This window comes from Anabrus simplex, chromosome 5 (assembly GCF_040414725.1).
Source record: "Anabrus simplex isolate iqAnaSimp1 chromosome 5, ASM4041472v1, whole genome shotgun sequence".
Lineage (NCBI taxonomy): Eukaryota > Metazoa > Arthropoda > Insecta > Orthoptera > Tettigoniidae > Anabrus > Anabrus simplex.
The window spans coordinates 325,687,320-325,714,663 of NC_090269.1; the positions used below are offsets into that span (position 1 = coordinate 325,687,320).

Sequence of the window (27,344 nt, forward strand, 5' to 3'; positions counted from 1 at the left end):
GTGTAACGTCACTGGATCTCGGGAAATAGTGAAGTGAGAATCACATTCTACTAGCCTTACAAAAATGTTTCTCAAATCTGCAGAATGGCATCAAAACATGCGAGTCTTCGAATTCTTAGAAAGGCCACGGCTACTCAATGGAAGAGTTATAATGCGTCTAATGTACCTGACTCTTAGTAAAATTAAGTTTTATAAACAACAGGAACATTTTCGTGATGGACAGTCGTAAAGATATGTGGAACAGGTATTGCCGGCAAATTTTCAACGGGTTCTCGTCGATAACTTAAAATTGGCATCATAATACGGTAATTGTTATTAAACACTCGGAAATGTAGAATAATTGTGCGGCTGCAAGAAAATATGGCATACGCCTAAGTAAAGCCAATATTTGGCGTCAGCGTGAAGACGATAGCTAAAAAAAAAAATGTGTACTGAACAAAAAGTGCAGTCAGTGGTCCGCAACAAGGACGCTTCAAAGAAGTCAAAAATGAAATTGTGAGGTAGGTGCATGAAAAACGCAAGGGTCGAATGGCCATACCGTGTCGCAAAAAGCTCGTTCGTTGACTTTCAGCGTCTGCGATTAGGCCTATACATCGCGAGCCGCTGAAGTTGGCCGAACCCGGCAAGTGAGACGTGCGTGTAATGGTAGATGGTTATATCTGGCCCTGAGTAAAAGTACCGTAACAGTTTTATAGACAGGAAGAATATTTTCCAGGCAGATCGCCGTATTGTGGAGATACATGGAATAGGTATTGCCGGCAAATTTTCAACGGGTTCTCTACGGCATTATGATGCCAATTTTAAGTAAATGGTCATTAAACCCACAGAATAAAGAATAATTATGCAGCCGCAAAAAAATGCTGTATAACGAAAGCCAATGTTCGGCGTCTGAAAATAGTCTAAAAATGCGTACTGTACAACAAAGGCATTCACATGATTTTACAAAGCACTTTTTCAGCCTGATTAAAATTTTTTGTAGGAAAAAGTGGGGTTTGTCATGGATTCGGAGAAGTACGGTACTGTAATTTTTCAGAATGAAATTAAACACACACTTTCATGTAGCATCGGATTTCGAAAAATAACAAACAAGTAAGCTGTAGTGCAGGTATCATCCGCGGAAACACAAGTTTTAAACAAACTGACCGCCATTTCATACTGATGGGGTTTTTCCGACTTTTATACAAAAATTAGATATAACGACAATTCGCTATAACGAGAAAATTTTCCACTGTTGTGAATTCTCGCTATAACGGACTGCTACTGTATTTTTAAAAGGTTCAAAAATACGGGACTTTGTATGCTCTTGATTGCAGTGCATGGCTCAAAGAGAATGAAGCACGGGTGACGTGACTGACGAGAGATAGCAGTGAAGATGACGTCACCGTCACTTAGAATGCCGACACGCCGGTAGCAAGGCAGGGAAGTTGGCGGCGCAAGGCGATAATACAGATGAAAGCAGTGATCAGGTTTACTGTGTGGTAGGCCTGCTGCTGAACTGGCCGAGACAAATGACTGGCCATTAAGTTCTTTTGTATCAATATTTAATTATATAATAACACGATACTCTTATCCCTTTCTTCTACGAGATCGAGTATGAAGTGAGACAAATCTTCGTAGCGAGTTTTTACGGCCGTACACCCTTCCTGACGTCAACCTCACCATAGGAATCAATGAGATGTAACGAGTGACGTGATATGAGTAACTAAAATGGACTTTTGTATGTACTGCAGGCCTAAAAGCAATGTTCACCAATTTTTATAATTTTAGTTTAGAAATACTGCCTTCCGACGAAAACAGCAGGTATAACTTAAACACATTCTAAGTCTGTTAAATAATAGTATGGAATGTTTACACGTACAATTTATAGCTCTTTATAACCTAGAAATCATGTGGCCTCTGCACAAAATGTTGAGGTTATCGCGCATTGGACCCTCCTCTATTATTTCTGGCTGTAAAAGTGGGATAAAAAAAGGGGGTCTAATACGCGAGTAAATACAGTATTTCCAATATGTATCCAACATGGTGCATTTACATTATTCAAATAATGCCTTTGGATAAATCACTGGAAAACTTAACCTCACGCAATGAAAAAGAAGAAAACACACTATTCAAAGACAAGGACAAATAATGCTGGTTCCCCTTCGCAAATGCTCTATTGTTTGGATTAATGTACTGTGTTCATTTTTTAGATGCCTTGTACTTGCACAGAAAGTGCCTGGCGCCTGTAAAACATCGTGGTATTCTCTCGCTTCCATGTGCATTGCAACACAGAACAATGACCCCCACCACTGTACGATTTCTGGACTGGCACTATTCTCCTTTAAAAAGATAAGTCTGTTTGGGCTCCGCACTAAAAAAGTACAAAGTAGTTTCATCGGCATTAACATCACTGGTCAGTGAGTACGAATTTTCACCAAATGTCAGCATCGCCAGTGTTGACGAATTCTACCTCTCCGCACACTGCATGCTACGTGATAGAACGAGTCCAACCTTCTCAATTCGTCAAGTCTATACTGGTTATGTTGTACAATTCCCTCTGCGCCATTGTGGAACTCGCTTTTAGAACCTTCCAGAAACATAAGAACTTACATAAGATTTCACTCGAATTTAAGTGTGTAACACAAGTTCAACCGTCAACGTAAGACGGTGTCATCAAGTGATTTTATACGACATCACAATGTTTTTATTCATCTGTTAATTTTAACATATTCTGGTCATATTTATTGTAACACATGTACAAGGTTTTTACTTTTGTATGTCATTCCATCACAATTGTTCATCCACATCACTCCATTTTTTAGATTATGCCTTTTGCTTGTAATTTTCGCTAGGCTGATGATGGTCCAAAACTAGTACCTCTTATTATTATATTGTAATGTTTTGATAAACGTTCAATGATTTTAAGTATTGAGAAGGTGGAACAATAAAATATTGTACTCATTTTTAAGTTGCGTAATATTGTGGCGTTCCTTACAACGCTGAATACAAATGAATTAAGATTTTATTCAAACTAAGCAAATATGAAACGCACTGTAGACTCATCAAAGTGAGTGAAAGTACGGGAAGCTAACCCAGCATGTTCTGGAAGATGCGTTCTATCATGACGCGGATAAATTATGAATATAAATTACTGTGTAACGATTTTTTTTTTTTTTGCCAATTTTAAGGCAATTTTGAATTAAAAGTCTGATTTTCGGTAATGGAACTGACATTGTTCTGCGAATTAAGAATGATCTGTATTTCGAATTAAACAATTTAAATAACGTGCAAAACCGTACGTCTGGAGAATTTGACCGTATTATAGACCAAAGAGGAGCACATGGCTGGCTATCATGTCCCGTACTGCCATCTGGTTGTGACTATTAGAACTACTATCGACCAGCCCTACATCGAAAGGATGACAAAAGCGTGAGTTTATCAAATAATATGAAAATTACCGAAACTGCTCTGAAAATCGGGGGATCGGTCCCGGCAATCAAATCAGGAAGAATTTTAAAAAATCGGGAGTCTCGCACATAAATCTTGAGAGTTGGGACGTGTGTGAGCAATGTACAGACAAAACCTTATTTTATATAGACATTAGAATGGACAATATAACAATAATACACAATAATGTACATATAAGCTGCATTAAATCTGACAAACTTCAAGTTGAAAACATATCAAGTACTGAAGGCTTGATTCCCATATCAAGTGAAATCAAATAACAAATCCAATGTCTCCTCAGAGCATCTGCATTAACGGTCACAACACATGCAACTTCAGGTACCATCATAAACTCACCCATGCAGGCCTTGAACTGTAGGAGGTTTTGTTCCTACGGAAGGACCATTTCCTGGAGTCAAAATCGTTGTTGAAGGCTGAGTGACAGCAGGTACTACTGGTGAGCCCAGAGTTGTCGGTATTGTTTGATGGTGGGTGATAGTGCCAGAAGGTGTATGAACCAGAGTTGTTGTTGCGGACATGGGTGTAGGCATTGACACCGACACTTGGAATGCATACCCCTAGACAGAGAAAGAAGAGAAACATCAATCAATACTAAATAAGTGATTGCATTAAAACTGATAAAGATGACATTTTAGTCACGGATTTCTCCTAAAAATTTCTAAATGATGTCTATGATTTCAAAGACGCTCAAGAACTTCATTTATCTGGTCCAAATTAATCTGGATTTCTGGGTTTTCCAAACTGACCTTTTCTCCCCGACATGAATACATGCACATTCTTTAAATGATATGTATGAACCAATATGGCCAGCTACATGTGATTCAGGTGCCAAAGGTAGGAAAGCTCCTCACCACATTGAGGTTCTTGAAACATTTTAAACATTCCTGGTTGCTCAGTTGTAGACAATAGTAGCGTAAATGCCTGGTTGTAAAATGAGAGTGGTGTTCATTATGGCACGATGTTGGATGACAAAATTATTGCTGCCTCTTCTGCAGATAACAGCAAGCAATGGTAAAGTGGAAACCAAAATAACATTCCAGCAAAAGATGTAATAATTAATGCGTAGGCAGCAGTGAAGCTGGAAGGAAAAACTCCATGCCAACTAAAGTTGGTGAAGTACACATACTGCTGTGCTCAAGCACAACAATCATTTGAAACAAAAAAAATTTGCACACTATTTCACAAAATCAAAATGCACACATTACTGATTTTGAGTTTATTTTTGGATTACTCAAACTTTTGTTTCTTCATCTAGTCCAGAATAAACAAGGTTCTGATGTACCACATACCACTGAAACAAATTGACAATACAACCTATTGGGAAACAATTCTCTACTAAAAATGAACGATGTCACTGTAGCCAAATGCACTGCAAAATGATTAATTAATATGTCAAGAGTAAAACAAGTGACGTGTTTTGGGGTCACCTTAAATAGTATGACAATGATCTGAACCAGGAAATGGAAAAGGCAACCATGAGCTCTGAATAAGGTACCCAGACAAGCCAACTTTCGAAAGTAAAAAATTAGAATTTGGCAGCAAATTGCAATGTATAACAACACATACTGATGGCAGAACATGTACTAATTCTTTATAATTCAATACATTAACCCTTGTCTAGTCGCGCTAAAATTATTATGTTACTAGTCGCGCACGGAGGTAACCTCCATGGTGAAAAATGTGCGTCATTTTCGTTCTCTGAGATGTTTTGGCATGTTCGTTTGCAGTATTCTTCGGAATAATTAGAAGAAACCCTTTTAAGTACTTGTAGGTCATTTTTTACACAGTTTGTTTGATCTAAAAGCAGAATACTGTAGATCTCAACTAATTTGTTGACCTTAACTTTGTCGAATGATCTTATGATATTAAATTCATGAGACTCGCCATTACCTAAGACGATCACATCATATGAAATATGAAATAATATTATTCTAAAATAAGTTTAGAAGAACAAAACAACAAGGTCATCGACCTCCAAAATAAAAAATTATGCACTAAAATATAAAGTAATTTACTTAATCACACACAGAGGAAACGTCCAGACGATGTCACTCCCACACTCGCACACAGGATGCACAATCACGCCGAAATGCTGACAGGGCGAGTCCAAATGAACACGGAGAGAGGTATAGGGAAGGGGAGACCCAAACTTCAACTGGGAAGTTCAGTACCATGCAAAATGTAATCGGCCTGGAGGAAACCTAAGTGAGCGACTAATGGCCTCCATATATATTTTTTTCATTATTTATGACTGGACATACCTGAACTTTAGGAACATGCGACTTCTCATCCTTCAACATGCTGAAAACATTACAACTAATTGTTGTTCAGCACACCCGTAGCTGACTTAGCCATCTTCAGAAACTCAGAACTAAATATTTGTTCAAAGCACTTGCCTTGCTGAACTGATTTTAAGGTTAAAAATTTCTCCAAAGTATGTTTAGACAGTAAGGATCTGAGCTGTGTTTTTGTTGTTGTGACTCTGCTAAAAATCCTTTCACACTCTGCGTTGCTATGTGGAAGTGATAAAATAGCAAGCATCACCTTAGAGAGTCTGTCATATTTAAGTACACCATCAGCTGATTTCATCTGACCTACCAATGCCCACTGATCATCAATGCTTTCTTTTGCCAGGAATGTTTCTTCGAGCTCAAAGTTACAGAACTGGGAGTGCAGAATATCAGTTTCTTTAGCTGTTCCGTTTCACTAGTCAGAATGTTCGGAAACTTCTTAATGAAAAATCTAATACTAGAAAATGATGCGTAACTTATAGCAAATTTGCATCTTTGAATGTAAATTTGTACACCATGTAGTCACATGATGAAGAGAGACACTTCCTAACAGACTTAAAGAATTTACACCTTTCCTCAGACTTCAAAGTGTTCACCACAACAAACTCCGAGTTCCCTATCATCAGAGCACAATCATCCTTTTGATTTGCTGAAGTATGATAATTTACATCAAGGAGAGAGGAGGAGCTTTTAGTAACATGGGGCTTCACAAACCTTGCCATCATATTCTTCAATAATTCCTCCAAAACTGACTTCAATAAGTGGAAGTGCTGCATACTTGATTGAAGAGCTACATTTGGATTCTCAAGATATCTACAAAACTTAAGAGAAAAAGGCAAAAAGATTTATGTAAATTTGATGAAAGAACATGAACAGTCGTTCTTCATGCGACAAAGCATGGCTCTTAGCGACATCAGTAGATTAATTTGGGGGGGAAGGGGGTTGAAAATGATGACTGGGTTTTCCTTTTAACTGAGGAGTGTGGTGAAATGTTATGACAATGCTTCACCTTTTCAGACAAACAAGGCATCTCCACTTAGACTGTGCTTAGGAATTTTGTAAGTCTTCAAAGTTCCCATCTGAGAATCCTTATTCACAATTTTGCTCCTAAATAAGGTAAACAAAGGTCCCACTACAGCAAAATCCTACCAAAACACATACCTGCCAACTTTTAGGAACAAGCATTTACTATTCCTGAGGACTGGAAGATAGGCATCATTGTACCTCTGTTCAAGAAAGGAAGCCGACGAAAATGTACTAATTATCGTGGTATCACACTACTGTCTCATGTCCTGAAAATATTGGAAAAAATAATAGAGACCGGAATCAGAGATATTGTTGAACCAATTTTGGAAGAAGAGCAGTATGGTTTCAGACCAGGAAGGTCAACTACAGACCTTATATTTGCAATTAGGATAATAATGGAAAAATACTGGGAGAAGAACAAGCCTTTATTTCTAATATTTTGAGAAAGCATACGATAGTGTACCAAGGGAAAGAATTTGGCAATGCATGAAAGAACTTCAAGTGCGAGACAGCCTCATAGACAAAGTGAAAATGTTGTGTAGTGGGAACAGAAGCTGTGTTCAAGTAGGATGTGGTTTGTTGGACTGGTTTGAAACAAAGAGAGGAGTGCAGCAGGGCAGCTCATTGTCACCACTTCTATTTATTATTGTAATGGATGTAGTAATGAAATCAATTAAAAGGAAAGAACATGGAGATATCAAAGCCTTCACATTTGCAGATGATGTTGCGATCTGGAGTGACTCAGAAGAGGAATTGGGAGAGAGAATACAAAGCTGGAATGAGGAGTTTAAGAAATATGGTTTAAACATCAGCAAGACCAAGACGGTGGTGATGAAAGTGTATGGGAAAGGAGCAGAACCAATAGTCATGTTAAATGAAGCTCAACTGGACAGCGTGCCAGTTTTCAAATACTTGGGTAGCGTTATATCAAATGACAACCTAGCAAAACATGAGGTGAACAACTGAATCAATAAGGCAACACAATTTTACCACCAGGTAAGACACCTGCTATGGGATGAGCAAATACCCATAAAAACAAAAATGACATTGTACAAGTCCTATTATACACCAATTCTTACGTACAGTCTCGAAACCACAACACTGACCAATAGAGATAATTCCGAACTTCAGGCAGCTGAAATGAAATTCCTACGTACTATGATCCAGAAAACCAGGAAAGACAAGATTAGGAATGAGAAAATTAGAGAAGAAGTAGGAATAGATGATTCTCTCCTCGATAAGATTCAGATATCAAGACTGAAGTGGTTTGGTCACATGAAGAGGATGCCAATAAACAGAACTGCAAGGAAGGAATTTGACAGAAAGGTAGAAGGAAGACGACCTGTGGGAAGGCCACGAAGGAAATGGATAGATTTAGTTAAGAGCGATGTACTGCTGAGAGGTCATAATTGGGACAAGTTGGTGGAGGAAGAATGGTACAAGGACAGGATGAGAAGGAGGAGGCTCATATACCACACCCGGGAAACTGGAGATGGTTTAGGATGATGAGCTATCTCTGAACAATTGGAGATTTATTATGATTTGTGGCCATAACACGTAGAGAAAATACCAGAAACTGTCACCGGCACAACTCTCTGAAATACATTCAAATTAAAATAATGAACTATGAATGAACACAAATGCACTAACATACGCAAAACTACCACATACAAAACAGATCAATCTGTCACATACATTATTAACATACGACTTCGACGGGCGAAAAGCATAGAACCGCAAGAAAAGACACGTGGCCTACAACTGTGACGAAACTACATACAGAACAATTTTAACAGTGCATGAATCAAACAACAACAAACTCATTCTTTCGTCCAGATTAATAGATTCGCTAGCGCGCGCTAAATTCCCTCGCTTGTAGGACTATTGCCGTCCCAAATTCCCAGCTGTAAAGCACACAAGCTGCTGTAGTGAGCAGGAAACACGATACACTCGCCAAATAAATACCGGTAAGCTTGAAAATGAGGTTGCATAAATTACACCAAGTACATAAGAATTTATCCTAGGAGAAGTGTATTGACCATACTGGAGGTTATATTGGTCAAATATAGGAACAGGTAAAAATAAATCGAAAAATTGGAAGATGAGTTACAAAACAGAAAGTTTCCGGGTGAATCAGAAGAGCTGGCAGGTATGTAAACACCTTCCTAGTGATAACCATCGAGTAGGCACATGCTTCAGAATTTTCCTAATCTCTGTGTTGTGTAAAGTCTGAAATTCTCTGAACTTTTCTTTCCTCTTTGTACTCCTTTCCAGATAATAAAATACAGTAGAAGACCACTATAGCGAGTATGGCATATAACAAGAGCCCCGTATAACGCCAGATTTGTCCGTCCCTTTAAAACTCCTATATTAAACTGTATCCTTGGGTTACGAGAGCCTTATCACTGACGCATTCGTTTTTACGAGTGCGTGCACGAACTTGGTTACCGATATTTATGCACCCCAGTGATTATGTTGCATGCAATCGATCATATTCGGTATCGTTTCCTCACTATACCCACTAGCGACCTCTCCCATAGACATTCGAAGGCGATATCAGACTGTTGTTCAGTAAAGAAAATTTGAAATGAAAGAGAACATGTTTTCATAATAAATGCCTAAATAACGTATCCAAAAGGAATTGTTAAATCATTAAAAATAAACGCTGAATAAATGATTGCTTGGACTGCATAATTGATTTCAGAGGTTAGTTTATAATTTCTAGCGCCTGGTTAAATTTCGGAAAGGCTAATCCCATGTAAATTTATAATGAGATGGTTATCATGTCTCTACTGGCGCATGATATATGTTTTCATGATGCATACATGGTTAGACCAGGTGACACTGTTGAAGAAGACACCTGAAACTTTTGCCACAGAAGTCTCTAGAGTGATACTATATTTTTTTCAGAATAAAATTAAACATACAGTTTCACGTACTATCAAATTTTGAAAAATTTGAAACAAGTAAGCCTTCGTGTGGATATCATCCGCGAAAACGCAAGTTTTGAACAAACTTATTGCCGGCACAGACTTGAGTTCAGGCCTAAAAAATGTTACAAAAACACGATATATTTTCAAGTCGTCTTTTTTTACTACTATCAGTAGCAACAGAAAATGCATTCACCTGCAAATGTGCTACAATTTTCGCCCTTTCTTCCATGCTTATTTCTGTAATAATAGCCGCTGTTTCCTTCTAGCACACCCATATCGTTTAGCGATTTCCGAATCAGGAAACATTTTGCGAAACAAAGGTCCCTCAAAATTGGCACAATTTACAGGGAGGTTATGTTCTACGATAAACAACGTAAATAAAGCCATTCATCAAAGGATTTACAGCTTAGTTTTTACGTGAAAAGTTCAGTTTCTGGCTTCTTCTACACACTAGACATTCCCCTTATGTTTTTTTGTTTGCACATGTCTGAGTACATCGTACTTCCGCCCCATGCGCAACTGAAAAATCACACCTACATATAGCTCAGAATGTGAACGTTGGTCCCTTCCTGGATTCACTGAAACACAAACTCTTCCCTATAAGCGCTTTTAAACACTAAATCATATTTCATTTTGACATTCTGGCCAAAACAAATATTAAGACATACAACCAAGAAGCACTACTACGTGACATAACACGAGCACTTATGCAGGTCCTGTCCCGGGTCTAGACATCTATGGCGTGCTACTTTTGAGGTTAGGTTACTCACTTGCGACTTTCATTTCCTATTATTAAGCTATATGAGTAATCGTCTTCATTACAGACCAAAGAGGAGCGTATGGCTGGCCACCGTGCCCCCTACTGCCATCCGGCTGCGATTTATTCTTTTGTATTGAATAGGTTGAATCTATTTATCAATTATTTCTATTTTAACTGCCATACTCAGTCATATATCGATAGAATAAGGAAACGCGCAGGAGTTTAAAATAATGAGAAAATTACTGAAAATGCTCTGAAAATCGGGGGATCGATACTGATGATCAGGAGATCAGGAAGAACGATGAAAAATCGGGAGTCTCCCGCTTAAATCAGGAGAGTGAGCACGTCTGGGAACCATTCCACTAATTTACTGGAGTGAGTACAAAATCATGAGAGTCAAAACAACTGCATTTCAAACCACTTAAAACAACATTTATAATGACATCATGTAGCAAACCTCTACCAATACCAATGCTTGAGCAAAGGATTTTCAACAGTTTGCATTTATCTAGCACTATTTGCAACCAAGTCACAAAATGAACAATGTGACTGGAGTAAGTAAGTGCAAGTCATAAATTAAAATATAGTTACAAGGAACAAGTGAATAACCTCAAAGTTACGCCATTTAAAAATAAACTATTAAATAACTATAAGGATCAATTTTTTAAGTATATATGAACAAAATCTCAAGTTGGCAATAATGTGTCAGGTCCAATTAGTACAGACTGCTCAAAGCCTCAATTCTGTGATGAAAAGCAAAAGGTCAGTATGTCCAAAGTTGCTATTATTAGTTTTGTATAGTTTTACTTAATGTTTCATAATGTTCCAAATTCTGCCATAAGATAATTATGACTATTACTTTTTTTAAGGAGTAAATAGCAATGACAATAATGATGGCAGTCTAAAAAAAAAAAGTCTGATAACCAATTGACTGAGGTTTCCTTAGCTGGCCAGCACGGTTCAAGTGACCAAAGACAGACACTTGTAAAACAAGTGATATGACCCAGATGGGAATGAGATGTAATCATGCTGATCAGAGCATTATTCAGCCAGAATATAATAGTCGTTCAGGATCGGAAGGTTGCAAGAATAAAATATTTCACTTGATTTAAGAAAAGCCTGGGTTAGTGTAAATGCATGACATGGATTTTGGATCTAGACTTCCAGCAATGCAACTACACAATGTGTATTTGCTCAATATACTAAAATAACGTCCAATATGTTAAAATTACAGAAAAGCTATGCCTCACTAGGAAAAAAAAATGACTACTAATAAGAACTGTCATATAACCATAAACTTTCATGAGAAAACAAAACAAAATGAAAATTTTCGTTTCAGTGTATGAACCTTATTCAGATTATTAACATCTTGTAGATCATCATCATATGAAGATAGTGCCATATATAAAACATGTGTATAGAAGAGTCATTTTCTCCTTATCTAACACTATCAGAGTTGTAGGGCCATTGGGTGCAGTTAACACGAACAGGGGAGATGTGAGAAAGTGGACTAAATGCCAACATACTGTATTTAAAGGACAAAGTAGAACCGAATACCTTTTAAATCATGTTGACAATGCTAAGAAGAAAATAAACATGAGTTGCATATAAAACTTTGCATCTACAAAAATCAGTTAGGAATCTAACTCATCAGCACATGAGCCGAAGAAATGAACTAGGTACAGAAGTCTATTTTATGAACCTTACTTTGAAAATCACAATCCTTTGGATAATTCATGTACTTGTATCAATTTCATGAGAAAAGAATTATGCAAATAAATGGTATGCAAGAATAGCATTTAAAAACAAGAACATAATAAAATTACCTGTTCATTGGATTGCACTTCTATCTTGTATCCTGGGGGAAGAAATGTGTTGAATCCAACTATTAACTCAGGGTGTCCTTTGAAGAGATCTGATACTCTATGAATGACTCCAGGAGTGTCAATACTGCAACAATAGCAATCAACACTATATCAGCAAAAGGAAAAGGAAAATTAAAATCCTCCATTCCTTTTATTCCTTAAAAAAAAGAACTAACTTAATTTTATCATAATACATCCCTTTCCATTATCCTATTCAGATTATACACTATGTAAAATCATAAGTACAATATTCTAAGAAATATGCCTACCTGCCAGCTTTTGAGAAGGGCTATCAGTAAAATTCAAGCGCAACATAAAACTAACGATTTTCAACATACCCCGGCTTGACGAAAATAATAAAACTTCTGGGCTACAAAATACAATAATTCATCCTTTAAACAGGATACTTCCATGAAATATCTACTACATCATAGGCCAATGATTTGTAGATGAACATGAAAATCAAGAAGAAATCCATGTTAAACAGCAGCAGGCGAGGTGAACACTGGTTTGGAGCATACATAACAGGATTTCCTTGATAAATTAAGCAGATACGCGTTAACTGAAAAAGGCTTTATACAATAAAACTTGTTTGATGTAACATAGGCAAGAAATTATATAATACACACTAAAAATCATATGCTAGTTTGACTTCGAAGTCATAGTTGTGGCCTAATTAGCTTCCTGCAAAAAGTCTTGAGAAAATGTTTTGTCAAAACAGGGACCAGAACTCCTCACTCAGACTCACTCACTCCGTAGATTTCTGAGGAACGTGTGAAATTCAAGTGCCGATCTCACAATCCTCTTCCATTCTTTGCGATCTTGAGACCGCTCTTCCCAGTTATCAATTTGGAGGGTCCGGCATACCTTGTTGATGATCTTCTTCCAGGTGCATCGGAGTATTCCTGAAGGTCTTTTCCCCTTTATGAGATCCCTTGTATAGATCTACTGGTGCTCTGTTATCCTGTATCCTCAGTACATGGCCAGCATTACTCTAGAAATTTGGTTATATTTAAGAAGTCCATCAGCTCCACGAATTCTTGATATTTGTGCCAAATTAGAATCACTTGCAACATCTTGATTTGCAGCCAAAGTGTCATCTACCTGAGGAGCTGTGAACTACCTCTGAAGCTCATTCACCACCTCATCTGTAGTTTCATTCTCTTCCTTGCATAACATGATAGGAAACACTTCCAAGAAAGAAAGGGGAGGAGAAGAAAAAAAAAAAAAAAAGAAAAAGAATGGAAGAAAATGGTGCATCTTCAATTTTGTCTAACCTAGCAACTTTAGCATGCTTTAACACATAATCCTTGAGTGGAAACTTGTTGATGATGTAGTCACAGGCAGTACAAAAGTAGTTTCTCACTGATGAAAAGAAAAGGGATTTGTAAGTTGTACTCAACTTCAAGCAATGAGGCGCTTTTGACAGTTCTGGGCTTAAACTTGAACAACTGGTTTAGTAAATCCATCAGAAGTTCTAATAAAAATTGAACTTGTGGGGAAGAAGTCTGAAGGGCAACATCGAATTTGTCAAATACAAGAATAGTCACATGAAAGAAAGTGCAAAGGCCTTGTTCAAGGTTGAGGACAGGAACATAGACAATTTTTCCTCATGTGTTGTAGCAGAAATCTTCCTTTTTAGGACGGGTTTGTTACCTTTGGAAGAATATGCTATTCTTTTAGGGACATGTGTAGTAGCAGAATCAAGAAATCTCTTCTTCTGATAATTTTTGGATCCACTTTGTTCAACTCGAGATATTCTGAATGATGCCAAGCTTGTGGAAATGTTTTGGGTGCATAATACTGCTTCCTCCTTGAAGAAAGAAAGCAGATCCCACTGGTGAAATAAAATAAATTCAGCCTGAAATTCAGGCTCAACATCTCAAAAACCTTAAAAGTAAATAGAGGCACATAAAAACCAATAAAATTTACTTTGGAATGGAGAGTAACAGAACATTATTGTTTTGAATTTTGATCAGCACAGATAGTGAAATGAGACACAGATGTCCCAATTAACATGGGTAAAGGAAGGGAAGATGCGGGAAGCCTTACGCAGTCAAGATTGAAAGAGAAACAGAGCTAACCTAGAGAGGCAGCATAAGAACGATGAAAATGAAGAGCCTGGCACAAATAAGCAAAACCAAAGTCGGACTTGACTTGACCGGGCGAGTTGGCCGTGTGGTAAGGGGTGCGCAGCTGTGAGCTAGCAAATGGAAGATGGAGGGTTCGAACCCCACTGTCGGCAGCTCTGATGATGGCTTTCGATGGTTTCCTATTTTCATATTAAGCGAATGCTGGGGCTGTACCTTAATTAAGGTGACCGCCACCTCCAACTCCTAGACCTTTCCTATCCCATCGTCGCCAAACGATCTATCGGTATTGATGTGACGTAAAACGAACTGTTAAAAAAAATTTTTAAAAAAATTGTAAATAGGGGCTAGAATGTAAATACTGTAATTCCAACCGACAGCTGATGAGCATGTTTAACAGACCGTCAACAGATGGCACCTCCTATATTCTTTAGGCAAATAAGGTTTTTAAAGAAGTGGTGTGTTTTATGGAGAAAGAGGGTATAAAAATGGAGTTGAGTGAAGTTAAATGGAAGCGAAAAGGAAAGAAGAGAATGAGGAAAGGATAGAACCTATTGTATACTGGAGTGGTGGCCGAGGGGTAAAAAATAGAGTGGGCCTGATAATTTCAAAACAGCTGGAGAAGTATGTGGATATGGTAGAGTACATCAGCAATGACAAGGAAAAATTTTACCATAAAAATACTTTTTGTTTTCACTATTTTATCTCAACACAGCACCTTTAAATGATCAATATCATATAAATAGAACTGTATTAAAAATGAAAGGTGTTTGGAAAAATAGGAATATACTAAAACTGAAGAGAATTACTTATGCATTGACCTCCCTATAGATAATAGTTTTCCTTATATTCGTAACCAACCATTATTTTATCATACAATACAAAAAAGGGGGTTTTTATGTACAGTTGACTGGATATAAAGATGGACTGGAATGAATTCTTGCAAATTTGAATGTGCTTATTATTTACACAGTGGCAGCAATAAAACAAGGAAGTATCTACCCTACACACTCTACTGTAGTTTCAAATTTGTACTGTTTGTAACGAATATTACTCATATGTTAAACTGACCCTGCTATCTAAGCTATCAAGAGACTTGTATTGCACCATAACTAGCTTTTGCTCAGATTGTGAGTGATGACTTCTGCTTACTTGTTGCTGGGTTTTCAACAGAATGCCGCTTCACATCTTGCACACTGATGCAACCAGCAACGAGTGCATTTTGAATATCAACGTCTTTCAAATTAAAAAAATTAAGAAAAATACGTTCTCTAGCTTCTTGAGAAACGACTGAAATATTTCCACATGCACTTGCAGTCTTGTCCAACACTTTTCTTTGGCTTTATCTCACCCTAATAAGTTTCATAAGACTGGCCACTATTTCTATCCTTATGTTTTTCCCTTTTCCACTACTTTTATGTTTTCTGTAATCACCCACGTAAACATCAATATCATTTCCATCTCCACTGGCAATACTACCACATGATGAAGCCATTTTTGTTTTGATAATTAGTAAATCAGGATAGCCAACACAGTCCAGACAGCAAGTTCCAGTTATATTTTGTTATGGAATGTTTAGCCACATATTTCAGTGTCATTTGAATTGAAATGAGAGTATTTATTAAATTACTGGAATGAATAGGTAGTTTTAGCATATAAAAGAAAACTTCTCACCCACAGCCACTAGCATACATAGAAATAAGGTTTGCTAACCTAGATATACAGCAACACCATCCTTACGGCCTCCTGCATAAAGATCTGTAGGCGTAATCTTGCAATAACAAAATTAGTCTATATAAAATAGCATAGAATTGAAAGCTTTGTATCTCATACACAGGATTCCCTCGTGTTAGCCCAACTCACAGAAGAGACTTTGAAATTTCTGCAACAGATGGCAGCACATAACTATTTTTCTATTTGTTGGTTAGCCTGTTTTTGCGAGCACTCGTTCAATTCGAATAGTTCAGAGAAAAAGTCACTATACTTTGCAAAGTTACTATCGATACTAAAGGTAGTCCAAATTCATGTAACTTGAGGTATGAACGGATTTAGATTAGAAACACTACAATCGATAGCTGTAGAAGCAATACTAGCTTTACGCAATCTTGCAATCTTCCTCCATTCTTCCTTGGTTAAAAAATCAACTTCAGCTCTGGCAGTAAGCAGCCTATAACTCAGGTTCTCAATAAGCCCTCCATCATCCTCATCTGTCGAGTCTTCATCCCATCTGGAGAATCTACATACATAGTACAGGAGAATTCCTATTTAGCATTTTTACAGGGACCCAATGTTTTAAACATTTTTTTCCTATTTGCTTTACATAGCACCGACACAGATAGGTCTTATGGCGATGATGGGACAGGAAAGGCCTAGGAATAGGAAGGAAGCGGCCGTGACCTTAATTAAGGTACAGCCCCAGCATTTGCCTGGTGTGAAAATGGGAAACCACTGAAAACTATCTTCACAGCTGCGCGGCCCCAAACCGCACAGCCAACTCACCCAGTGTTTTTAACCTTAAATGGGGGTTTACCTTAATAGAGGTTTCAATGAAAAGCACACCTTTTGCAATAACTCTTTGGCGAGCGAGATGTACATATTCCTGGCGTTGCATATTCGCAATGCTAGGCGGATCCGTTGTCAAAAATCACTTCCTTTTGTGAGAATTCGGTATTGAATTGTTTGTTATTCATGTAACCATCCTTCGTTGCTATGCGATTCACATACATATTGCAGTTTTTTGTGTGTATTATTATTTACTAGAAGTGGTGATAGGAAATTTTATCTTGGTTATATGGGAGGAAACCATAATTGAATAGTGTTTATTCGGTTCACATTTATTTCAGGTGCTTGGCATTAGCAGAAATTTCCGAGAAGGTAGAGAAGACAGATGAAAAAGTGGAAACAGTATAACCTCGTATTGCCCATCCTGTGGTCAACTGTTACACGGCCAGTACAAAGTGCGGTGACATCACAGTCACGCCGTATGCTGTACTACTATATTTACCAGGCTGACCACAGTGCCATTTTGCCAGAACGGCTCAATTGCTCTCCAGTGTATACTAAAAGAAAAGATTTTCTCCTCCTAACACAAACCAACAAATTCGGAACACTTCTTGTTACCAATTTATTAAGATTTGTTATTTTGAAGTTTGTCTCACCTCTGGGATTTGAATTCTTTCATAATGTCCAGGAAATCATTGTAGACTTGTGGCTGATTGCCAAATTTGTATTTAACTTGATCCAAATAAGAAAGGGCATCTTCGACTTTTAGCCGTTGGAACTGTGGCTGCTGACCAGTAGATGCTGGCGGTACAGAAGCGGTTGACTGTACCGTTCCTGCTGCAGGTGTGAGACAACCATGGACCTATTTAAACAAAAATAATTTATTTTAAAAATTAGTCATATCAATAACACTCAGCATCTGCCAAACTTCAAAACACGAGTTTTAAATGAACTCCAGCAGGAACCAATCTCACGAAGAAATAACCGGTGAACACCAATCACTATTGGAAGATATCATGACTATGAAACTTTATTACTAAAACTTGCCATACACAATACCATCTCCTGAAGAATGATCTTCAGTCTGCTGTTAAAAAAATTAACATTGATCTGTATAACTGATAAAAAAATTCAGACCAGACAGAAGTCCTTAAAATGAAGAAAATAGTGGAGAGGTATGATCATGTAAACATTTGTAATAAAATTACTGTCATACAGTAGAATGATGCTTGAGACGTGTACAGATCATAAAACAATTAATGACTTACAACGAAAAACAGAGATCCAAAACTATGAGTGTTCAATTGCTTTATCGAATAATATATGGTATCAGGGGCAGTAATGAATACTTTAGTACAGAAGGAAAAGGTCAGAACCAGGAGGGTGAAACTCTAATAGGGCTTTTGGTTCCAATCTGTAGCTAGCTTCAGGTAGTTTCAGTCTCTTTCTTTAGATGGCACTGGAGGTCATTCATAACATGTAAATAGTTATATACACGTTCTGTAGATGGCACGCAAGTAAGCATGAAATGAGCGATGTTAATAATTAAAGGCAGTTTGTCTGGAAGTGAAGTATTTAAAGTATTTCAAGTCTAACCTCAATCAGTGGGCCCTTCTAACAAATTAGTCATATAACGTCAAGCATTGTGGAGATAATATTGCTGAATTGCATCGAATTTGACTTTACCCAATAGATTAACCTTGTTCGAACTTATATCGATTTTAATCGATAGTTCCCATGATGCTACAGTATTTGTGTTGTTTGAATTCCAAGTGCTCATGTGCTTGTGATGTAGATCTTCATTCCTTGTGCTTGTTTATTTGAAATATATCTTCGCCAGTCCTCCTGAAATCCTGTATTTCCTGTTTGAGTACACATCAGGGGTCGAAAGCTGAATGGTTCTATTAATGTAGTTCTATATATTTCCTGTCTCAGTGCATTTAATTCTGTTATTTTTATTTTCATGTGGTACTTGGATATTGATGTGATACCCCATTGTCTTGCATATGGAGTGCTCTGTCGTCTTGCTTTCGAAGGGATTTCTTATTTGTTATAATATCAGCTTTGTGTTAATGTGTCAATCATTCATTTGAAGTTAAAGCTGCTTTGAGGTGTGTGGTTATGTTCTCAGTAACATAGTATGCCATACGAACTAGGTGTATCAGATCATTATTTACAACATAGTAAGTACTTGGAAATAAAAATATATTAATTACAATGTATTGGGCATGGAAGTAGTAGAACTGCATTATTATTGTCGGGTGGGAGGGGGGACGATAGGCAGGGGAAAGAAGGGGGAGGAGCCGTAAGCATACCCGGATGTGCGTCACTGCGCCGGATGTCACTTCTCTGCGCTATCTGTTGGTAATAGCAGTAACATAGTGCACAAAATGCGCACTGTGGCGCTATCTCGGATGAGAGACTGAAACTACAAGCGGAGAGTGGCTTGGTACCAAAATTTATAATTGAGTTTCGTCTCTATTCTATTCTATCCTCTTTGATCAGAACCATAGTTATGTAGTATGTGCGAGTAAAAAAATATAAAATCATATTTGGAAAACCTATACAATAGTATATGAATGAGAATTTTTCTTTTACACAATTACACTTAACCTTTTCACTGCCGAGTTTTGATGACCAGCCGAGCCTTGTGCGCTGGAATTTTTTTAAGGAAGAAGCACTTTGACAGATACATATTTACTGATAATATTAATGGAATGCATATCGTCCCCTTGGCCCTGCAGCCCAATACGATGTCGGGGATGAAGTGAGATTACATTTTACACCATATTTTACGACCGGATGCCCTTCCCGACGCAAATCTCAGTTTAGAAGGTAATGAATATGAAATGAATTATGATGATGGTGAATGAAACTGGGTAAGGAAGTGGAAGGAATCGGCTGTGGCTTATGAATAGGATCTGTCCCGGCATTTGCTTGGGAGTGCAAAAGGGAAACAACAAAGAAAAGAAATTCTCAAGACAGCTGATGATGAGGTTCGAACCCACTCGCCTGCCGAGTGCAGAGCTTGGCTCCATAGCTGTAGCATGTTGATATGCGCGGCTACTCCGCTCGGTGATACTATTACTGAAATATAATATAAAATTCTGTATCCAAGAACTGGTATTATCAAAAAAATCATTTAGATTTAGGAAAAAAATAATTTATCTGAGGAAGGGGTGAAAATTCTGCATGAGATTCGTCATTACTACTTTGTCTTGCACTTTCTTGTAGTTCAATGTCGCCACTTAGATATTCTCCACCTTCATTATCAAAATATAGCTCTCCAGAATCACTATTTATCAGGAAACATTCAATTTCGTCAACAAGAGATGGCTACACGTAAGCGAGAAAGATGCTCCACTCCAACGAACCTGAAATTACACCAGATCGCTTTCAAAACACACAAAATGGAGTGGTATATCTGCAGTACATAACTTCTTTGAGCATTTCCACAGAATTTCAAAGCACGACATTATATCGCGTTCATTTGTGAGATCGGTGAAGTACACATGGCACCAAAACGTATATATACGGGTTTGGCGGACGTGGCACGGCATTCAAAAACGTATATATTTACGGGTTTGACAGTGACTGGGTTAAAGTGCAGTGATGAACACTTTTAAAGACGTCTATCATGAAATGCAACTCCGCCACTGGGAGATACCACGGAAATCCCAGCGCCAGTCCCAAGCCTGGATAAAGAAGGAGGGTCAATGGCTAGTAGATGAGTCTCAATGTGGGTACACATCCCGAGTGGGTGCCCATGGGAAATACTGAGAAATGCTCTAGTTGCTGCCTATGGTACCAGCAAATTCTACCCCTTCGGGAGATGAGTGAGGGCAAGTATCCGGCGCCTTAAAACGGGATACCCTCGGCTATGGTATGGTAACCCAGACAAAAGGGTCCCTGGTCCTCCAGGTTGGGGGTTGAGCATGGGGCTAACAACTCCATCTCGTGAAAACTTTACTTGTTTCGGAACTCGAAAGGAATAGCCGGACTGATCAACAACAACGAAATAGGCATGGAAAAGGTACTCACAAGACCTCAAGAAGATGGGTGTAAGAAGTTGGAGAAGCAAGGCAACCGACCGAGAGGAGTGGGCTACGATAGTTCGAGAGACCAAGGCCCTCCACGGGCTGTAGCGTCCAGGAGTAAGTAAGTATCATGGAATGCAGTAAATGTTAACTCTTACTGGTACATACACAAAATAAATAAACAGGATTTTACGCACTGAATGCATGTATAATTAACCCTTGAGAAATCTGAACGACAATATATCATCATTCTGTACTTAGGCTCGTAGTGCGACTATATATTGTTTGAAAAGTGCGCCTTGCTGTACTACGTGCTTTCAATGTGGTTATAGATGATGGAAGGTAGCATCTGTGTATGCTGTTTCTACAGTGGAAGGAATGCAGTTCCCAATCATGTTACCAGGGATAACATAAAGCCAGGGGTAATTAAAATACCACCTATTTTGAACTTCTCTATACAAATGTTCACTTTCAGAAGAAGCTGATATAGGCTCTTCAGTTACTTCGTCCCAATTGCCCTAACCATCACCGTAATGAAATGGATCAGGTTCATCTGTCACTTCTTGCACAAAATCTGAGAAGAGAAGAAACTTTGTCAGATCCCCAAGCACCACAACTTCATAGTCGGCATCTAACATGCGTCATAACTGACCTTGTCACAGCTCAGACCATTGTCTCTAATTCCTCTGGTATGGCATCAACCGACTGTAGAAACTAACTTGACAGGAAAACTTCCTAACTATTTGTTGACTGATCAGATGCCAAGCTCTGTTTAGCATGCAACTAGCAACCAGTAATTTAATGCTGGTTTTGTTCATAGCATTGTCTAGGATCATAAGAATGGCTTCTGTTCTGTACACTTGCATCAACATCACATTTATCTCAAGTGGCAACTTTTCCCCCAATTTGTAACAAAACTTTATGCATTGCTCCATTGCACTATGACACGAGTCTTCACACACCCGATATTCGACTAGCTACAGAAGACTGACCTGCATCAACTTTGTGTGTTCAATTCTACCTGGCGCTTCTTGAGATGTCCCTCTATGCATATCCACGCAGTGCTACCACACGCAGCCACTGCAATATCGGTCAATTAGCATACTTTTTAGACACAGCATGTACATACATACATTAAAACCTCGATGTATAGTTTTTTGAGGGGAGGGGGGAAATTACGATGTATGTAGGAAAATGATAAATGTGGACAACATAAAAAATTGGGGGCAAGCGAATAATAAAATGCAATTACAGTGACAGCTCAAGTCTCCGATTTTGGCGGGACTACGGAAAAAAACATACAACACAGGAAAACGGAAAATCCGGGAACGACTGAACCATCAACAATTTGGCTAAACATCACAAAAATGAAACATGTATACTTATCATACAAACACCCCTAAACCAAATCAAAGTACAGGCTCAATGGGCCTTCCGGCAACCACGCGACCGCTGCTCGGTCCGAAGGCCTGCAGATTACGAGGTGACGCATGGTCAGTGTGACGAATCCTCTCGACCGTTATCCCTGGCTCATTAGACAGGAGTCACCATCTCACCATTAAACAGCTCCTCAATCAAAGGTAATCATAGAATGAGTGAACCTGGAACCAACTCTCATATCGAGGTAAAAAAAAATGCCTGACCTGGCCTGGAATCGAACCCGGGCCCTCCAGGTGAGAGGCAGGCAAGTTGGACCGCGGGGCCGGCTTCAAACGTTAATAAACGGTACGCGACTTAAAAAATGTATAAACTTTGCATTCAGTTTTACCAAGGAAACTTCCGTCAGTTTTCTCTGAAGACTTCTTTCAGTTCAGCAACTTTGTCAGCCGAACTCTTCAAAAAATCTAATAGCCGTAATGCCAAGCCAAACAACAATCGAAAACAAGTAGTTTTTAATTCTCTAATCAAATAAAATACAGCACATTAGATACAAAAGCGTTCAACATGATGGCGAAATCCATGTTTTTAAATCTTCCATTGTAATATAATCACCGGTATACAGTTTGTAGTCAGTTGATGGAAATCTTGTACCAAGGAAATTAAGCCTACATCGACTTTTAAAGGTTATGTTGAACTATAGAATATGGTTTTGAATGTAAGAATCGATTCTCAAGTTCTCGAATGCATTATATTCAATTCTGCCCATCACTAATCATAATAAAATTGGAAAGAGAAAAAGTATCATTAACACTTCCTAAATTATGGTTATTCGCGACCTTAGGCGCAGCTGGAAAGCGTACTCGCTGTACAAGTCAGTATGAGTGCGAAATATAGAAAGTTTTTAAATGTAACATGCGCAAACAAAACGACTGCGGTTTTCATAACATTTTAACACAAAAACGTGAAATTCCCACTCATATTAGGACCAAAACAGTAATAGGCAATCCCAAAACCTCGCATGGCTTTATGCAAGGTGCAACATCTGTTCTGGTCTCGATAACATAACCGTATTGCAGCTGACTATAAGCCAATTATCACAAAAATAATTTATCTATTATCACCACCTATTGAGTACAAGCCACGTGCTACGTGGGTGAAATCAACGTAATGCTATATACAATTCTCAGTGACATGTTTCGCCCCTTGTTAAGGGCATCATCAGCCTGCACGTAACCTTAAGGTCAAATGTCTGAAACCTTATCTATTCATACAAGGATTACACTGAAAAATACGTTACACCTTAAAAACATCGTTAGTTAACGTGTTACAATTATAATATAAAAAATGCCACATTACAGACTACAAGTATCGAGATTTGATATTGTTTATACTCATAAAAATTAAAAATTTGCAGATCATTGGGACAGCAACAGTCTTGAGTAAAGATTGTAATCTTCTTTGGGTACATCAATCCCATATGTTCTGTATCTGAACTTGATAAAAACAATGCCCATTAGTTATAAACAACAGCTGGGTATTTAAAAATGAAGTATTTAAGTTGAGTGTTGTGATTAAAATGTTGTAAATTTAAAAAAAAGGATCGTATGTTTTCTGTCTCGTAAAGCGGTGTCACAATTCCAAGTTTAGGCTGCTACCTAATTATTGAATTGTGTCCTTGACGTTATGAAGTCTTGTGTTAATATTCTTACTTGTAGATGTGATTATGAGCCTGTAATAAATTAAAAAAGTGAAAATACTTTGAAGCACGCATATTGACAAGAAAATTCAAGTAGTTAATATCTCCTGCCTGACTAACGTTTCTACTCCTGGTGTTATACTTGTGCGGTAGAGGAGGGGTGGGGTGTAGAGGGGGACGGGTTATGTTGATCTTTAAGCGCCTGTGTCGTTATTAGGGGTAGTGTGGGTAAACATGACGTTTGGTTTGGTGGATGAAATATTTGGATGAGAAGATTTAAAAAGATTCGGGATTTTTTTCTGGTGAGAATTCACAATGTGTATTAATTTGGGTGTTAATTCATATCAAGGATTTTTGTTTTCTGTAACCTCATTTAAATTATGATTGTTATTATAGGTTTGGTACAAGATGTGTAAATTTTCTATTTCGTTCATTAACTTTCCTTTACTGATACATTAGCTGCCTCTGTGGATCAGTGGTAGAGTGTCGGCCTCCGGATCCCAAGATAGCGGCTTCAAACCTTGCAGATTTAGTCGGATTTTTGAAGTGCGGAAAGACGTCTATTCGACACTCCATGTCGTACGATGTCGGCATGTAAAAGATCTCTGGTGACACATTTGGTGTTTGCCTGACAAAATTAATTAAATGTCAGCCATTGACGCCCAAGAGAGTTTCGGTTTACTTGGTCTGCCATCTAGTGGGCCTAGAGTAAAAAGGAGCATCGAAATTGACGAGCAGACAGCCAGATGGCGTCAAATTGAAATGTCTGCACGCGGTAGCTGAGGCCATACGATTATTATTATTATTATTATTATTATTATTATTATTATTATTATTATTATTATTACTGATACATTTAATAATAGTAAGATCCTTCTCTGTAGTTGTAAAGTGTTGTCCTGTCTCAGTCATGTGCTGGATCATGCCAAGTACTTGTTGTGTTTTAAGGCGTTGTAGTGTTCCATGTATCTTGCGGAAAAGCTCCTCCCAGTCTGTCCAACATATGAAAATCCAGACTGAACATGTTTATCTATATACAATAGATCTTGAGTAAATGTTGCTATTGTACTTGACCTTATTGTGGTTAAGAAAAATGTTTCGATTGGTGTTGACCGTCTTGAAAGCTATTATTACTCAATACAATACAAGACGTGTTCACTGAGACAGATTGACCCATCGACAGGAAGTGATGCTTATCTTATCTATATACTTCGGTTCCTTCCGATAACACCTCTACTGATCATGACTGCTGCTCTACAAATTATGAGTCATTCACCAAGTACTCTGAAAATGTTGAGTACATAGCACGAAAAGTCATCTGTGAGGTGAGAAACAAAATTAAAAGTTTGTTCAGCACTCCAAAGACAAGAAAGTACTTACTGCCTAGACAAAATACAGTCTCTACATCCAGCTCATGATGTTTTGAAATTTTCAAGTGGCTGAAAAAGTGTTCAGAAAAACTCACTGTCGTGAAGATGTAATATAAGGTTTATGCTAAAGTTACAGTCTGAAACACCACAAAATCACACCCCTAGTAAACAACTCAGACCGCCATTGAGTAATTCTGTCCACAAAAATTGACATCAAATATCTTCCCTACCATAAGATGACCTGGAAATTGGATGGAACGGTTAATCACTCACTATGTGCCAATAAGAAATGCATTTTTTTTCCAGGGCAATAAGATGCATGACAAAGGGTTAACTCTACAAGGAAAGGGGGGGGGGGGGGGGGGCCTCCAGCGCCCAGTCAGAATAAATTTCTTCTTGTAATGAGATATTTATTTGCAATGGTTGTAAAGAAATCATATTGTTATTTGAATCGTAAGTTAACTACCAATAAGCTAAATAATTTTGAAGCCTTTTCCTTACCTTAAAATGGTACTTAAAATGGATATGGGCCTGCCAGGCCTTCCCTTAGTCCAAGTGAAGACCAATTTGACCATATAGGTTCTAATAATGAACAAATAAATGACAACAATGGTAATAAAATAAAGAATGACAACCAGATTATTGGAGCAACAAGACTGGTTATTGTTGGAGTAGTAGTTAGAGTGTGTGCTTCTAATGTTACAGATAAAATAGTCTGTTTAAATATTGTTCCTTAGGTGATGTGTATAAGCTTTGAGTCAACATGAGTCAAAATAAATTTAGAGCTGAAGAAATACACAAAATGTTAAAAGAGGAGGATGATGTGGAGCAAAATATTTTTGTATTCTTCAGAAGAAATTCTACACATGATACAGGCTTTTTGGGCTTCTGCCGGGTCAAGAAAATAAGGCGAAAATCTTTACATTCCGTCTTGTCAACAGAAGAAAATCTGGACTGTTCACGAGGAAGACTTCTTCAAGAATGGAAGTTTGAATTTATATGTTAGTAATAGAAGTGTAAGAAATTCATGTCTGATTTGCGTTTGTGACTATGGATGAATTTAACGTTGGGGTTAAATGATGTTAATGATAAAGATGATTATGTTAAAGACTGGCATTTATCGACATTAACTGTGACAGAAGCAATAAATTATAATCCACTTAAAATATGAGCTGGGAAATAATCCTCGCCGACAAGAAAGATATTCGTGATAGATTTGTGTTCGTCACCAATATCTGGGCAAATTTAATTTCAATTTAACATTTCATATTGAAGTTTTCCTTACAAATTACTCATTGAATGCTGTTTTATAATTTAATGTCAGTAGAATCCAGGTTGATTACATACTTTTTTAAATGGGCCTGAGAAGCCCCTCGCTTGCTCATCTGTGCAACAACCAAACCTTCATTCACGTAGGGTTAATCTACTGTGCTGCTTTATGATGGAGTTTATCTACCATTCTTTCCACTTTCTCAAGCATAATTTCACTGTCATTGCCCTCCCCACGAGTTTGGTTGTCCGTGACATCAACTGAAAGATTTCTTTTTATGTTGAGAGGATTTTCAAATATCCCTTCCACTTGTACAGTAATTTCCTGGGATCTACTGTGAGTTCTTTATTAGTGTCCACACTGTATTCCCTGTGGTTGGACCAGCCTTTCCAGGTTATTACCATAAACTTCCCAAAAAATCAACAATTATAATTATTTGTTTAGCTCCATTTCTTTCACCTACATATAACTCCCTGCCTGAATCCGTCCTTGTTTGGAGCCATTTTCACTATAGTAGAACCTCTATGACCATCTCCGGAACTGTTGGATTCCTGTATCCATCATTAAATTACTACGAGATGAAAGGAAATGTGAAACGAAATGGCATAAAAGTCGCACATTTTATTTTCACCACGTATATCATGATTGCAATATTTTGATACCATTATGTAGAGTAT

General features: G+C 37.9%; 1 protein-coding gene across 1 annotated transcript in view; it reads right to left on the bottom strand.

Annotated features, from left to right (window-relative positions):
* Sin3A (SIN3 transcription regulator family member A) overlaps positions 1–27,344 on the bottom strand; it is a 528,152-nt gene that overhangs the window by 365,977 nt on the left and 134,831 nt on the right. The window contains exons 5-7 of the mRNA XM_068227644.1: positions 17,571–17,776; positions 12,284–12,407; positions 3,784–4,004 (exon numbers count right to left, since the gene is read on the bottom strand). Coding sequence (XP_068083745.1) covers positions 3,784–4,004; positions 12,284–12,407; positions 17,571–17,776 — 551 coding nt within the window. The remainder of the gene's footprint in view (positions 1–3,783; positions 4,005–12,283; positions 12,408–17,570; positions 17,777–27,344) is intronic.